We start from the raw sequence: 13457 nt of genomic DNA, 5'->3' as shown, positions 1-13457 counted from the left end.
TTTTAATCAAAGGCTGCAGATCAAAATCTCTCAATTTGGGCTTCTGAGTATTGAATGCACTGGAAACAAATTTAATATCTGCCATTTCATTACTTGTACATACAGTATTGTGCAGTTTAGGTTAAAAGTGTGATATACTTAGACTTATCCTTTAAACTTTCTCTAGTTTTTAATACTTTGGTTTAAAAAAAAAACCTCTCATGATTTTGTTTTCCAGTGGTTAATACATGTTGTGTATTCTTCCTCTCATTCCAGTGTTTCTGTTGATAGAAATGAACATTCTGAATATGAGCAACATTATATTGCTACAATGTTTCAGAATATTGTACTATTAGCTAGTATTTGTTACGAATTTACCTTAGTGGTATGCTTAGCTGTAAAAAGTGACTAAAAGAGCACATCTTTTTGAAGCAGCTCCAGACACATCCTCCAGTAAGAGGTTTTGACACCAAAAGCATAAACGGGAAAATTTCATCCAGTGTTTCCAACAGGGACAGATTATTGTCACACTCATATGCATCTCTTCTGAAGCTGCTTTTACTGGTCTATTGTGCTGATTGGACCTCAATTTGCCTTATTGGCAAGTTCAACTGTAAGAAGTGAGTACAAATTTGTAAGATGTGACAGTCTGTAATAAATGTTATGAGAAAAGGAACAAACGTAAGACGGACTAAATTTGTCCAAACAGAAAGATCAACTGTTATAATTCAAGTTTTGTGTTAATACTATGGGCGAACAACATGTGGGACCTGAGATTTAGTCAACCCAAATTGATGTATCAGAAATTAGGTGCATTGGAGAACCAAATAAGAGAAGCTGGACTATTCTGCCTAATACCTACTTTTAGGGTTCTTAAAAGGAAAGACTTTGGGAGGAAAATTGCTATTGGTATGAGCTTCAGCATCATTATTTCCACTCTCACTTATTTCCTGGAACTTGCTTTCCATCATTCTGATCCTGAAAAATTTCTGAACAGACTGGTCTAGAGAGAGGGTCTCTCTCTGATAACACAGCCAGCGCCATTTGAAACTCTGGGATGTGAATGATTTTATTTTTATCCTCACTCTATCCCCGCCATGTTTCTTCTTTCCTAGCCCCAATTTTTCCCATCAAATAAGTCTGGTTTAGCTGATTACAGGAAGACTATATTTTGCAATATGGTTTAAGCCTCTGACCCAGAAAAAAGCAGCTGATGCAATGCCCTGAAGAGCCTGAAGCTCATAAAAGTTTGTCAGGTCCGATGGGTTAAGAGAAGATCATGCGATGTGCCTGCTGTTTTCAGCAGTCAAGGTGTAAGTTAGTCAACACCAGATATCAGAAGCTACATTTTCTATCCTTGCTGTTCTTTTCTATCTCCTTTGTGTATGATGGTTTTATTTTGTTTTGTAGGCAGTAAGATTGGACTTTAAGAAAAGCAGCAGTGAGCACTCCAGCCTATCTCAATTAATGTTTTCTTTCTCTCAAAAGTATCCCCTCAAAAGGCATTTGAAATGTGAAGTGTTTTCTGGATCTTTAATGAAGGTTCCAAGTATATTGACCATGGTACTGCATTGGCTGAAATCTCTGTATACCAAATCCTGGACTTTGTTTAATACTGTTTCATGTAGGGCTGTGACTGTGTCATATTTACATCTTTAACTTTTTGGGCTCTGTTATTCCCTCTAAATTAATACAACAGATCATTGTTAATGAAAGACACTGAATTAGATGAATCACAAGTCATGTGCAGAATGACTTTTTCTGTGTTTGTGTGTAAAAGTGCTTATTTTCTTCCACTGTTATCGTATGTCCTCCAGACTCTGTTCTCTTATGGTCATTCGATATTTTTCATGTATTTAGAGGGACCACAGTGTGGTAAATGTCATTTAATCTAGCAGAGGACTCCCTTGGCCAGGGACCCTAAATAGGGTGAGCTCCAGAAATCTTTCCTAGTCTCCTCTTTTAAAGTTGACATTTGTTTTCACATCTTTGCATGATCAGTGTGAAATACCCAAACAGTCTGACCCCACTTGGGATGGAATGAACAAAATCATATGACAAACAAAAGGAATGTTCAGTATAAACATAACTTCCAAACAAGTGTCTGCAACTCTACAAAAGCTCATCTAGATGGGTACAGTTTGGGATAGATGCAATAATGGTAATTTTCCATGGAATTATTTTAGATATCCACCAGTGCAGCGGAAAACAGCCACTTGGTTTTGTAGGGGTTTGAGAGGTAAAGAAGCGGAGCCTTGAAGATGAAAGAGTTGGATTAAACCTTATAGTCTTATTTCTTTCTGCTTTGACTCTTCACCTTCATGTAAAACCAATTTTCTAATGGTTAAAACAGCACCCTAAGGCTAATATGGAATCTTTCAAGTCAGTTAGGTAACTTAATGCCTGCTAGGATTCCATTTCCCTTGCACTCATCCTAAAATTTAGGTCGGGACAGAAGGAAAACGTTAACATCTGTGTTGGTTTCTGCTTCACAGGTCACAAAAATGGTGAAAACAGTCACCACTAGAACCGTACGCCAGGTCCCCCTTGGGCCTGATGGACTGCCGGTAATGGATGGCTCATCTCCTATGGGTAGCTACACAGATTCAATAGACAGAAGATACATGAAGAATGGGGAGCGTTACATCACACCTCAGGCTTCGTCCACATTGACCAGATCTTACAATAGCTATGATTCTTATCCTGACGGTCACGACAGCCAATATCGCCCTTTCATCAGCCATGAAGGCTATGGAGACCTAGCTGACAATTATGGCAGCTTGTCCCGGGGCATCAGTTACCGTCCTCGCTATGCCTACATGCCAGGAAACAGTTATCGGTCGGAGGATGGTAGTTTCACCTTGCCAAGCAGGAGGGATAACTATGGTCCCATTGCCCAGCCCCAAGTGCCAGCAGGCAGCAATGTTGATTTGAATCGCTCCCAGCCAGAACGTTTCCAGCCAGAGCCTTATGGGCTGGAAGATGATAACCGCAGCCTCGGGGTTGACGATGAAGGGTATGAACTGGACCCAGATTACTCCATGGTGAACCGAAGGACATCTGCAGGGGTGCCCGAGAGGGGAAGACCTCTTAAAGGAAGGTAAAAATCTTGTGGCCGAATGTTTGTGATCCTGTCTGCAGCTATTTTAGTGATTTTTAAGCTTAAAACATTAACCTTTAATAGTCTGCATAAGCTTCTGGAGTGCCTGAGAAGCAAAATCAGCCACAGCTGCAGTCACAGCGGTTTTTCTATGAACAACTAATCTTTTATAACAACAAGGAATCAAAATTGCCTAACAAGCCAAAAAACAAAATAAAAAGTGAAAGTCTATCTTGGGTTTCCAAATCAATTCTGATTCAGTGGTAGAGATGGACTTTCCCAAAGCAATTCTGTGTCTCCCAGTCAACATTCTTACAGCCCTTCCCCTGAACTCCAAGCAACAGGGAGTAAAGGTGACTCCTTTGGAGAAAAGTTGGCCCCCAGGAGACAGTGGGCTTTCCTTGGGAAGACTAACTTGCTTACCATGAAGCAGATAAAGACCCCGGTATACATAAGTTTGTGTGCAAAGATCCTTTCCGCAGCTTATTTTGGGGTTATATTTAGAAATAGAAAATGCTGACTTTCTTAAAGGACTATGTTGCCTTTTTGGTGGTAAAGAAACTGTGTAACTGTATTGTGTTTACTCCTCCCTGTCACTAATAAAGGGGAAATGGACTAGTACATTTGTGAGAATTTTGAAAGAGCCGGAATGCATCTGTCTTCAAAATAGAAATGTTAAAATGAACTGTCTGGTTAGGGCCAGTCATTCCATGTTGCAGAAGGAATACTTCTAATGAGTGCACTCTAGTGAGATACACAGCTCAGTGATACGGGTGCTCAGTGGCTCATGGGAAATGCATGCCAGATTGAGCCATTGTTTAGAATTGTCAAACCACATGAAGGGAAGAAGAAAATGATCTGTATTGTCCATAACACTACTAGAGAGGCCAGTCACAAATTATTCCTGCCGTAACTGCTTTCTTGGGAGATGTTCTGCTTCATGTCACAGCCCATGTTTTGATAGGCATTCTGGAATCATGTCCTCCACCCTGGGCTTACAGAAACTGTCTCTTGTGAGGAAAATCAAGCTTGAGAGCAAGTGATTTCTTTTCAGTTGAACGTCAGTCATTGGCTCTACAAATCTTGACAATTGTAAATGTGTTGTCATTCTAGCTATGATATATACTGATCTTTTTTTCATTTTTTGTCCTCCCCCAACCCCTTGTGGGTTGAGCTAGTTAGAATACAAGCCTGGTCTGTCTCTGATGATGCATGTTTAATTTCCATGATTTCTCATTTAAAATAGTTAAAATGTTGAGTTACATTGCCCTGACAGCATTTTGGAGATTACTTATGTAGATACATAAAAGCAGGGCTGCTAATGGGATGGGTGGGCAGCTTCCCCATGGTCCATCCATTCAAAAGGACCTGGAACTCCCAGCTGCCACTACTTTTGCAGCTACAGCAGCCAGAATCTCCAGGCCCTTTAAATCACTGCATGCCCACCCCTTGTGCACAAGACCCCACCCCTTCAAGTTGGGCACTAGCTTATCCCCCAGGGTTCAACAAAGTCTTTTAAGTCCTACACAAAAGCAAATGCCACCTGGCACCTACAAAAACTGAAAAAGAAGGCAGAGCTGTACCATAGGAGCCTCTGAAAATTCCACCTGATGACACCCTGGAGTTTCACCAACTTGCCCCCTCTCTCACTTACAGATATTGTGGACTGAAATGAGCCTGAGATGCAGTGTTGCAAATAATGGGAAAATTAAAAGCTAAAAGAACGCTGTTATATCAAGGCAAAATTTTATTTTACAGCCCTTGTTAAAAATAGGCAACAAGCAGCATTACTATTTTGCAAATTTCATGCAGGATGAATAGCTAAATACCTTCTTAACATTTATCAGTTTGCATTTTCAAAAGATTTGAAACATCCTTTTTTATTGTTCCACGGCAGTCTTGATAGGGCCAATTTACTGTTTTTGTTTTGCATTTCTTTTGTAGTTTTTTCATATTTAACATGATCAAGGGGGCTTTGACAAGCATTTAATCTGCATTTGGCAGCAAAGTTTAGATTGTGAAAATATAAGAGGAGTGAATGAGGTCTATTTCATAAAACAGTTACTCTTAAACTTTTACAACTACTCAAAGAAATATTTAAATGATTAAACCTACATCTCATGTATGCCCTTTATCTATTACAGGTGTGGGCAATAATTTTTGACGGTGACGGGGAGAGGGGCTACTTCAAGATTTTAGAAAGTGGTCAAGGCACCTGCATTTTTCTGTGGAGGAGGTGCGGGGTCTAGGATGAAGGTTGGACACAGAAGGGTGCACAGAATAAGAGACTGGGGTGCAGGAGATGGTGTTAATTCTGAGAGGAAGCTTGGGCAAAGGAGGAGGTTGTAACCTGGGTCAGGGGATAGGGTGTAGGGTGAGGTAGGCGGTGCAGGAGAGGATTCTGGCTTGGAGGGGGAACAGGGTCTGGGAAGGAGTTGTGACCAGGGGCAGAGTGGGGTGCAGAGGGTTTGGATGGTGACCTGGGGGAAGGAGTTGGGGTGCAGGAGGGGTTTTGGTGCCGGGGTGCAGGAGGGGTTTGGTGCCAGAGGCAGGCTCTGGCTGAGAAGCGCTTTCCTAAGCTAGCAGACCTTCAGCACCCCCAGGGCAGGGTGGGTTCTCTGCCTGCTGCAATCCCAGATCACTTAAGTCTGCAAGCAGCTCCCTCCATTTGGCTCTCAGCTCTGGGAGAGGGAAGAGACTTGCACTGCTCCCATCCTCCAGGCCAGTCTCTCCGCTCCTATTGGCTGGTTGTTTCTGGCTACAAGGAGCTGCAGATTGGGCTGGGGGAAGCAAGGAGATTGTACAAAGCTTCCCCTCCCTGAAGAGCAGACAGCCAGAGGGACTGAGCTTTAAACTGCATAGCTATACATAGCTATATGCCTGAGGATCCTGGGAGTGTGGTCTGTGGTCCGGATGTGGCCTCTGCTCTGTATTTTGCCCAGTCCTGATCTATAAGAATGTAATGGCAGCAAATGTTCTTCAGGTTTAATGATGAAGCCCCAAAGCAATTAGTGCATGATTTCAGCTCTTTAGTTCTTAGTCTTTTAATCTTAAAAGTAAGGCTACTGCCTACCAAGCTGTCTGAAATGGCTCAATAGTGATAGAAATGTAGCCGTGTTAGTCTGGGGTAGTTGAAGCAAAATGCAGGACAATGTAGCACTTTAAAGACTAACAAGATGGTTTATTAGATGATGAGCTTTCGTGGGCCAGACCCACTTCCTCAGATCAAATAGTGGAAGAAAGTAGTCACAACCATATATACCAAAGGATACAATTAAAAAAAATGAACAAATATGAAAAGGACAAATCACATTGCAGAACAGAAGGAGGATGCGGAGACCTTTTACATCTGCCCTTGAAAGGGAATCCTCTGAACTGTCATTCATGTTAAAATTCGACACTTGCCAACAGGGACTTAACAAGTCTTTGAACTTTCTCACCCATTACCAAGACAGTTTCCCCAATTATCACCTGTAATACCATTAACTCACATACATCCCACTCTCCCTACCTTTAATATCAGCAATTCACAGACACTTACCTTCCTTCCTCCCCCTTCTCACCTCTCTCCCCCCCCCCGCATCCTCCTTCTGTTCTGCAATGTGATTTGTCCTTTTCATATTTGTTCATTTTTTTTAATTGTATCCTTTGGTATATATGGTTGTGACTACTTTCTTCCACTATTTGATCTGAGGAAGTGGGTCTGGCCCACGAAAGCTCATCATCTAATAAACCATCTTGTTAGTCTTTAAAGTGCTACATTGTCCTGCATTTTGCTTGAAATGGCTCAAGTGTTTGATAGTGCCAGCTTCAGAGAAGACTGGTCAAAAATAGAGCAGACATCCCAAACTGGTGGTATGTTTTTTATTAACTTCCACCAATACAGTAACAAACGTGAACTCCTAGATCAGTGAAAGAGTCTTACCTGTGAGATCTCCAGTCTATTTTGCCATCCAAGCAAGCTGGACTTAGTGCTAAATAATGACTTACTCCAAAAATCACAAAATATTCAGGCAATTTACAGACCCGAGAGACAAGTTGCTAACCCCAGATACATTTGTACCTTACATTTTACACCAAAGACAACACTGATAGTCAGTTCTGTAATAAACAAACTAAAGGTTTATTAACTAAGAAAAAATAAAAGGTTCAAGCAATTATATACACATATGAGCTTTGGTTTATAATTCAAAAAATCCCTGGGTAACATAGGTGGAGCCTATGCAAATCTATTTGCCTTGCAAATCCGCAAATACCCATTTTATATCTGAAGGTATCCATATTTGTGGATGTGGATGCAGATATCCTCAGCTCATTTTTGAGGCACAGTGTTGTATGAGAGCAAGACACAAAATGATCCTCATCAGTAGCTGCACAGAAAGTCTTGCTCACAGAGGAATGAGAGGGAAGGGGTATTAAATTAGGGATGTGAAAGTGTAACCATGTACACAGTTAACTGATAAACCTCAGCTCATTGGTTAATGTTCATGGTGACACATGCTGGCTCCCGGTATGCACGCTGGCTCCCAGGCAGCCACCTGCTTAGCCTTGTTGCTACCTCTTATACAGAGGCAACAGTGCAAAGGGATAGGTGGGACCCAGTATGTGCGGTGAGCCAGTCCCCTCTCCCGCATCTAATAGTGTAATCGCTAAAATTTTCAGGAGTTAAAGAATGACTTAAGCGCATTTTAACATCTGTATGTTAAATAGGTGAATGACTGCTCCAAAAACAAAGTAAACCTGCAATTCATCAGTTACACAAGAGAAGTTCTAAAAGCTTTTGTATGGAGGGGGAAACTGGAACAAATTTAACGCTTCTGAATTGGCTTCCTGAAGACTGGTAGCTTTTGCCTGAAGCAGGCACAGGGCCTTTTACATTTGGCAGTGACCTTAGTATTCTCTGTGAATTGAATTTCTACAGCGTCTACCACGTTCTGTTGTGTAAATACCTCTGGTCTTCCCAGACTTTTCCAACTCTCTTGCTGCTCCAGTTCCAAAATCCAGTATACTAAACATGAATGAATTGCATATGATGATTTTTTTTCTGGCTCAACAAATATTACCTCAAGTTTGGAGAAGACTAAAAGATTGATTTTTGTCCCATGTTTTTTTTCAGTAAAGGTCGATAATTCTAGGAATAAATTGCAAATCACAAACTGTATGCCAGCATATGACAACAGAATGCTTGAACTGTACTTCATTAAACATCAACATCTTCTGCTCCTTTGTTGCATGGAGTTGGAAATGAGCTAGACTCTTGTTTGGATGGTTACGCAGATCATGGCATAAATCCAAGCTTTAGACCTTTTTTTAATACACTTCTCAGCTATTACTGCATTAGGATGTTATGAGAGTTTAAAATATACATCTTGATCTGTGACTGTGACATTCCATTCCACAAAATGTAGAAAATACCTAGTCAGGTGTACTACATTTTGTTTTCACCCTGGGTTTCAGTTTGGAAAGAGACAGTGTAAGAGAGATAGTTACACGACCTCAGCACAGAGAAATCCAACAAACCCAAAAATAAAGAAAATAACCTGATTGTGTCTGATTAATCATCCCTGTTCTACTCACACATTTGTTATTCTGATGTTTATTCCTTGGCTAGGCATGGAAGTTTCTGAATCCTCCAGGTCTAGCTTCCTGGCTTAAGTTATGTCTCACAGGCTCTCCTCTGATTACACAAAGAAACTAACAGGAAGATCTCTACTTCCAATAAAAAAATCCACACTCTGTGTCCATTGGCTATCTTGGCTTTCTGTCAACTCAATTCCTACTTCCCAAGAATTCCTGGAGACTCTATAGGTTCCTCTGTCTATGGTTTTAATCCTTACAGGCAACACAATTAGGGTGAGGTTTCAAGAGTTAACCACCATTAAAAGACTTTAGTTAACTGAATAGCTAGAATGTTCAGAAAAGGGTATTACTCCTTCCGTTCATCACAATACTGTTCTCATTCTCCTCCCTTCCCTTGCCTAATTAAGACCAGTTGTATTTGAATATGAATTGGGAAAAAAATACACCAGATCTTCAAGTACAGATGAGTACAAAGGAAATTTTTCCATTTGCATTTCTCTGCGTACACTTACGTTTTGTTTTGTATTTTTAAAGTCAGTCCACCATCCTTGAGATGCGAAAGGTTAACTGTTCCACTAGTAAGCATTACCCTTAACAGGTGATGCTTACCGGTTCCAGTTAGGGATGTAATAGTGTAGTCAGTTAACCGATAAGCAAAGGCTTATCCGTTAATGCTATAGACTATGCACAATTCCCTCCCTCCACCCCAACCTCTCCCCCAAGCTTAGTGTCATCTGCAAATTTGCTAAGGATGCAATCCATCCCCTCATCCAGGTCATTAATAAAGATATTAAACAAAACAGGTCCTAGAATCTATCCTTGGAGCATTCTGCTAGAAACCAACCACCATCCTGACACTGAGCTGTTGATCACTACCTGCTGGGCCCGACCTTCCAGCCATCTTTCTATCCATCTTACCGTCCGTTTATCCAATCCACATTCCCTTAACTTGCTGGCAATAATATTGTGGGAGACCGTATCAAAAGCCTTGCTAAAGTCAAGGTACAGGCAGTCCCCGGGTTACGTACAAGATAGGGACTGTAGGTTTGTTCTTAAGTTGAATCTGTATGTAAGTCGGAACTGGCGTCCAGATTCAGCCGCTGCTGAAACTGACCGCCAGTTCTGACTTCCATACAGAATCAACTTAAGAACCCCAGGAATCCCCAAGTCAGCTGCCGTTGAAACTGATCAGCAGCTGATTCCAGGAAGCCCGGGGCAGAGCAACTCTGCCTCGGGCTTCCTGTAGTCAGCGCTGGTCAGTTTCAGCAGAAGCTGACTTGGGGACGCCTGGGGCAGAGCAGCTGGGGTGCTGCCGGGTTGGTCCAGTAGTGCCCAGAGCGGCGCTGCAGGACCAATCGGCAGCGCCCCAGCTGCTCTGCCCCAGGGTCCAAAACAAAAGCCTGGTCTGCTGGGGGGGGCACAGTAGCTGCGCCACCCCCCCCAGCAGACCAGGGACACGGGGAGCAGAGCCGCAGCGGCAGCGGGGTGCTGCGCCTCTGAGGCTTTGCTCTGGCAAAGCCTCAGAAGCGCGGGGAACCGCCGCGGCTGCCGCTTCAGTCCCGGTGCCTGTCGTCTGCTGGGGACGGTCCCCAGCAGACCACAGGAACCGGGACTGAAGCGGCAGCCACCGCGGGTTCCCGCACTTCTGAGGCTTTGCTCTAGCAAAGCCTCAGAAGTGCGGGAACCCGCCCGGTGCCCCTGGTCTGCTGGAGACAGTCTCCAGCAGACCAGGGGCACCGGAGCAGCTTACGAACGGGGCTTTCTCGCCCCGGAGCTCGCAGGTAGCAATCCACCACCTCGATCTCTGGGGTGAGAAAGCCCTGTTCGTAAGTGCGGATCCGACATAAGTCGGATCCGCGTAAGTCGGGGACTGCCTGTATATCACATCCACTGACTTTCCCATGTCCACAGAGCCAGTTACCTCATCATAGAAGCTAATCAGATTGGTCAGGCACGACTTGCCTTTTGTGAATCCATGATGACTATTCTTGATCACTTTCCCTTCTTCCAAGTGCCTCAAAATGGATTCCTTAAGGATCCCTTCCATGATTTTTCCAGGGAATGAGGTAAGACTAACTGGCCTATAGTTCCCTGGATCATCCTTCTTCCCTTTTTGAAGATGGGCACTACATTTGCCTTTTTCCAATCATACGGGATTTCTCCCGATCTCCATGACTTTTCAAAGATAATGGCCAAAGCCACCTCAATGACATTTGCCAACTACCTCAGTACTCTCGGATGCATTAAGTCCGGACTAATGGATTTGTGTACGTTTAGCTTTTCTAAGTAGTTCCTAACCTGTTCTTTACCCACCAAGAGCTGTCCATCTTCATGCCATCTTGCGTTACTTAGCGCATTAGTCTGGGAGCTGACCTTGTCTGTGAAGCCAGAGGCAAAGAAAGCATTGAGTACTTCAACTTTCCTCACATCATCTGTCAGTAGGTTACCTCCTTCATCCAGTAGGGGCCGCACACCCTCTCTGATCACCTTCTTCTTGTTAACATGCCTGTATTAACCTTTCTTGTTATCCTTCACATCCTTAGCCAGTTGCAATTCCAATTGAGCTTTCGCGTTCCTGATAACCCCCCTGACATTCTCAAGCTATACATTTATAGCTCTCCCTGGTCATTTGTCCAAGTTTCCACTTTTTGTAAGCTCCCTTTTTGTGCTTAAGTTCACCAAGGATTTCCCCTGTAAACCAATCCGGTCTCCTACCATGTTTGCTTCTCTTGCTATGTGTCGGGATGGTTTGTTTCTGTGCTTTCAGTAAGGCTTCTTTAAAATACTGCCAGCTGTCCTGGACTCCTTTCCCCTTCATGTTAGCATCCCAGGGGATTCTGCCCATCAGGTCTCTGAGGTAGTCAAAATCTGCTTTTTTGAAGTCTAAGGTGTGTATTTTACTAATCTCTTTTCTTCCTTTCGTCAGGATCCTGAAATCTACCATCTCATGATCACTGCTTCCCAGGTTGTTACCCATCTTTACTTCCCCTATTAGTTCCTCCCTGTTTGTGAGCAGAAGGTCAAGCTGCGCACGGTACCTGGTCGGATCCTTCAGCACTTGTACCAAGAAGTTATCCCCAACATTCTCCAAAAACTTCCTGGATTGCCTGTGTACTGCCGTATAGGTTTCCCAGCAAATGTCAGGGTGATTAAAGTCCCGCACGAGAACCAGGGCCTGGGATCTGGAAACTTCTTTCAGTTGTCCGAAGAAAGCTGAGAAGCAAAGAAAAAACAAACAACAACAAAAACCCCTTGCTTATTGAGAAGGAGAAAGACACTCCCCACATTCCTCTCACACAGCAGAGCTTAGGGGGCCCTAGGCTAGTAGATTTTGTGTGCTCCAGCCTTGTGGGGGAATGGTGGGGAGCTGGAGCATCATCCTGGGCTCCCCAATGTTGGAGGGAGCCCTCAGCCTCAGGGGCCAGATGCAGATAAGTGGGGGCTGCATCCACACTCCAGGCCTGAGGTTCCCTAAGTCAGAGTAACATAGAGTATACTAAGTTAGACAGTACCTGAATTTCTAATGCTTATGAAGCCAAGAGATTTGAGGCCTGTCTTTGTATATCTTGAAAGAAGGCACATAAGCTCAGTTAAAATAAAAGAAAACCCTACAGATCACTTGTAAAGTAAAAGATTTTGGAGCATTGCTAATACCTGAGCAAGCCAATTTCTAATCATTATGACAGTATCTCTTCTATAGTTAAACCTAAAGATAGTGGATTTTAAAAAATGTGTATAAAAAGCGTACATGTTGAAAGTTAATTCTTAATTGATTTTGATTTCTTAAAAGTGCCTAGACAAACATTTTCAATGCAGGTTAGCATCCTTTTTTTTTAAGGAGTGGGAAAGGCCAGGTAAACACAAACATTACACAGGAATGCAGTTAACTTTGAGACACCATCCTGCTTGGGATACAAGCAATGTTCCCTTTAAACTTTTTCCGTTCATGTCCAGATATTCTACAGATAGGTAGAAAATACCTTATGTGCACCAAGGCATATGCAAATGTGCATCACCAGTAGAACCCCCCGACCCACCAAAAAAACCCACTAGCTGTGGGCACTCCGCTAATCAGCTGGGCAGCATTTGAATCTCTCTTGAGCGGCCACCGAAGGACCTAGCTCAGGGGTTGGAAATAATTTTTGACCGGGGGAGGGTGGGGGGTAATCCAAGATTTTGGAAAGTGGTTAAGGGCTGCACTCTTCCAGGATATTAATGGGGAAGATACAGGATCTGGGATGGAGGTTGGGTACAGAAGGGAGATTGGAGTGCAGGAGGGAGGAGACTGATGTGTAGGGGTTTAGCATGTGACCTATGGTAGGAGGCGATTGTGATTTGGGGCAGGAGATTGTGGTGCCAGATCTGGGAGAGGGTAGCAGTGTAAGAAGGGGGACAGAGGGTTTGGATATGTTGAGTGGGTGGGTGGGTAGGTGGGGGCAGGGGGAGATGAGGCAGGAAAGGGCTGTGGTGCCAGAAGCAGGATGTGGCCAAGGAACTTACTTGCCAGCTGCCAAACTTGCCTGCCTGCCTGCCTGCAGAGGTTAACATTTTTCCCTATCTGCCTGCCCGGCCATGTGCTTCATAAATAACTGAACCCAGGAGAGGGTATATGATTCTTCTTAGATCCCAGTTAGATCCCAGTTACTGCAACGAGCAGCTCGTATTGGCTGGTTTCTGAGGGTGGGGGTGGGGAGGGCTCCTAAAATGTTTCCCCTTCCCCCCAATTTAAAACAGAAATCAAGCCCTGCACCTGCATTTCTACATGGCACGTGGGGCTGTGGGGCAAGCTGGGAGCCTG

The 13457-nt window shown here is 43.5% G+C and overlaps 1 protein-coding gene across 17 annotated transcripts in view; it reads left to right on the top strand.

The window, feature by feature from the left end:
- The window catches only part of ARVCF (ARVCF delta catenin family member), a 592161-nt gene that overhangs the window by 441549 nt on the left and 137155 nt on the right, over window positions 1-13457 (top strand). For all 17 annotated transcript variants that reach the window (XM_075898313.1, XM_075898316.1, XM_075898325.1 and 14 more), the window contains one exon: window positions 2475-3079. In XM_075898313.1, the coding sequence (XP_075754428.1) occupies window positions 2475-3079 (605 nt within the window). The remainder of the gene's footprint in view (window positions 1-2474; window positions 3080-13457) is intronic.

Source organism: Pelodiscus sinensis, chromosome 15 (genome assembly GCF_049634645.1).
Source record: "Pelodiscus sinensis isolate JC-2024 chromosome 15, ASM4963464v1, whole genome shotgun sequence".
NCBI classification, from domain to species: domain Eukaryota; kingdom Metazoa; phylum Chordata; order Testudines; family Trionychidae; genus Pelodiscus; species Pelodiscus sinensis.
Note: the sequence above shows the minus strand (reverse complement) of the source record. Positions and strands in the feature narration are given on the sequence as shown.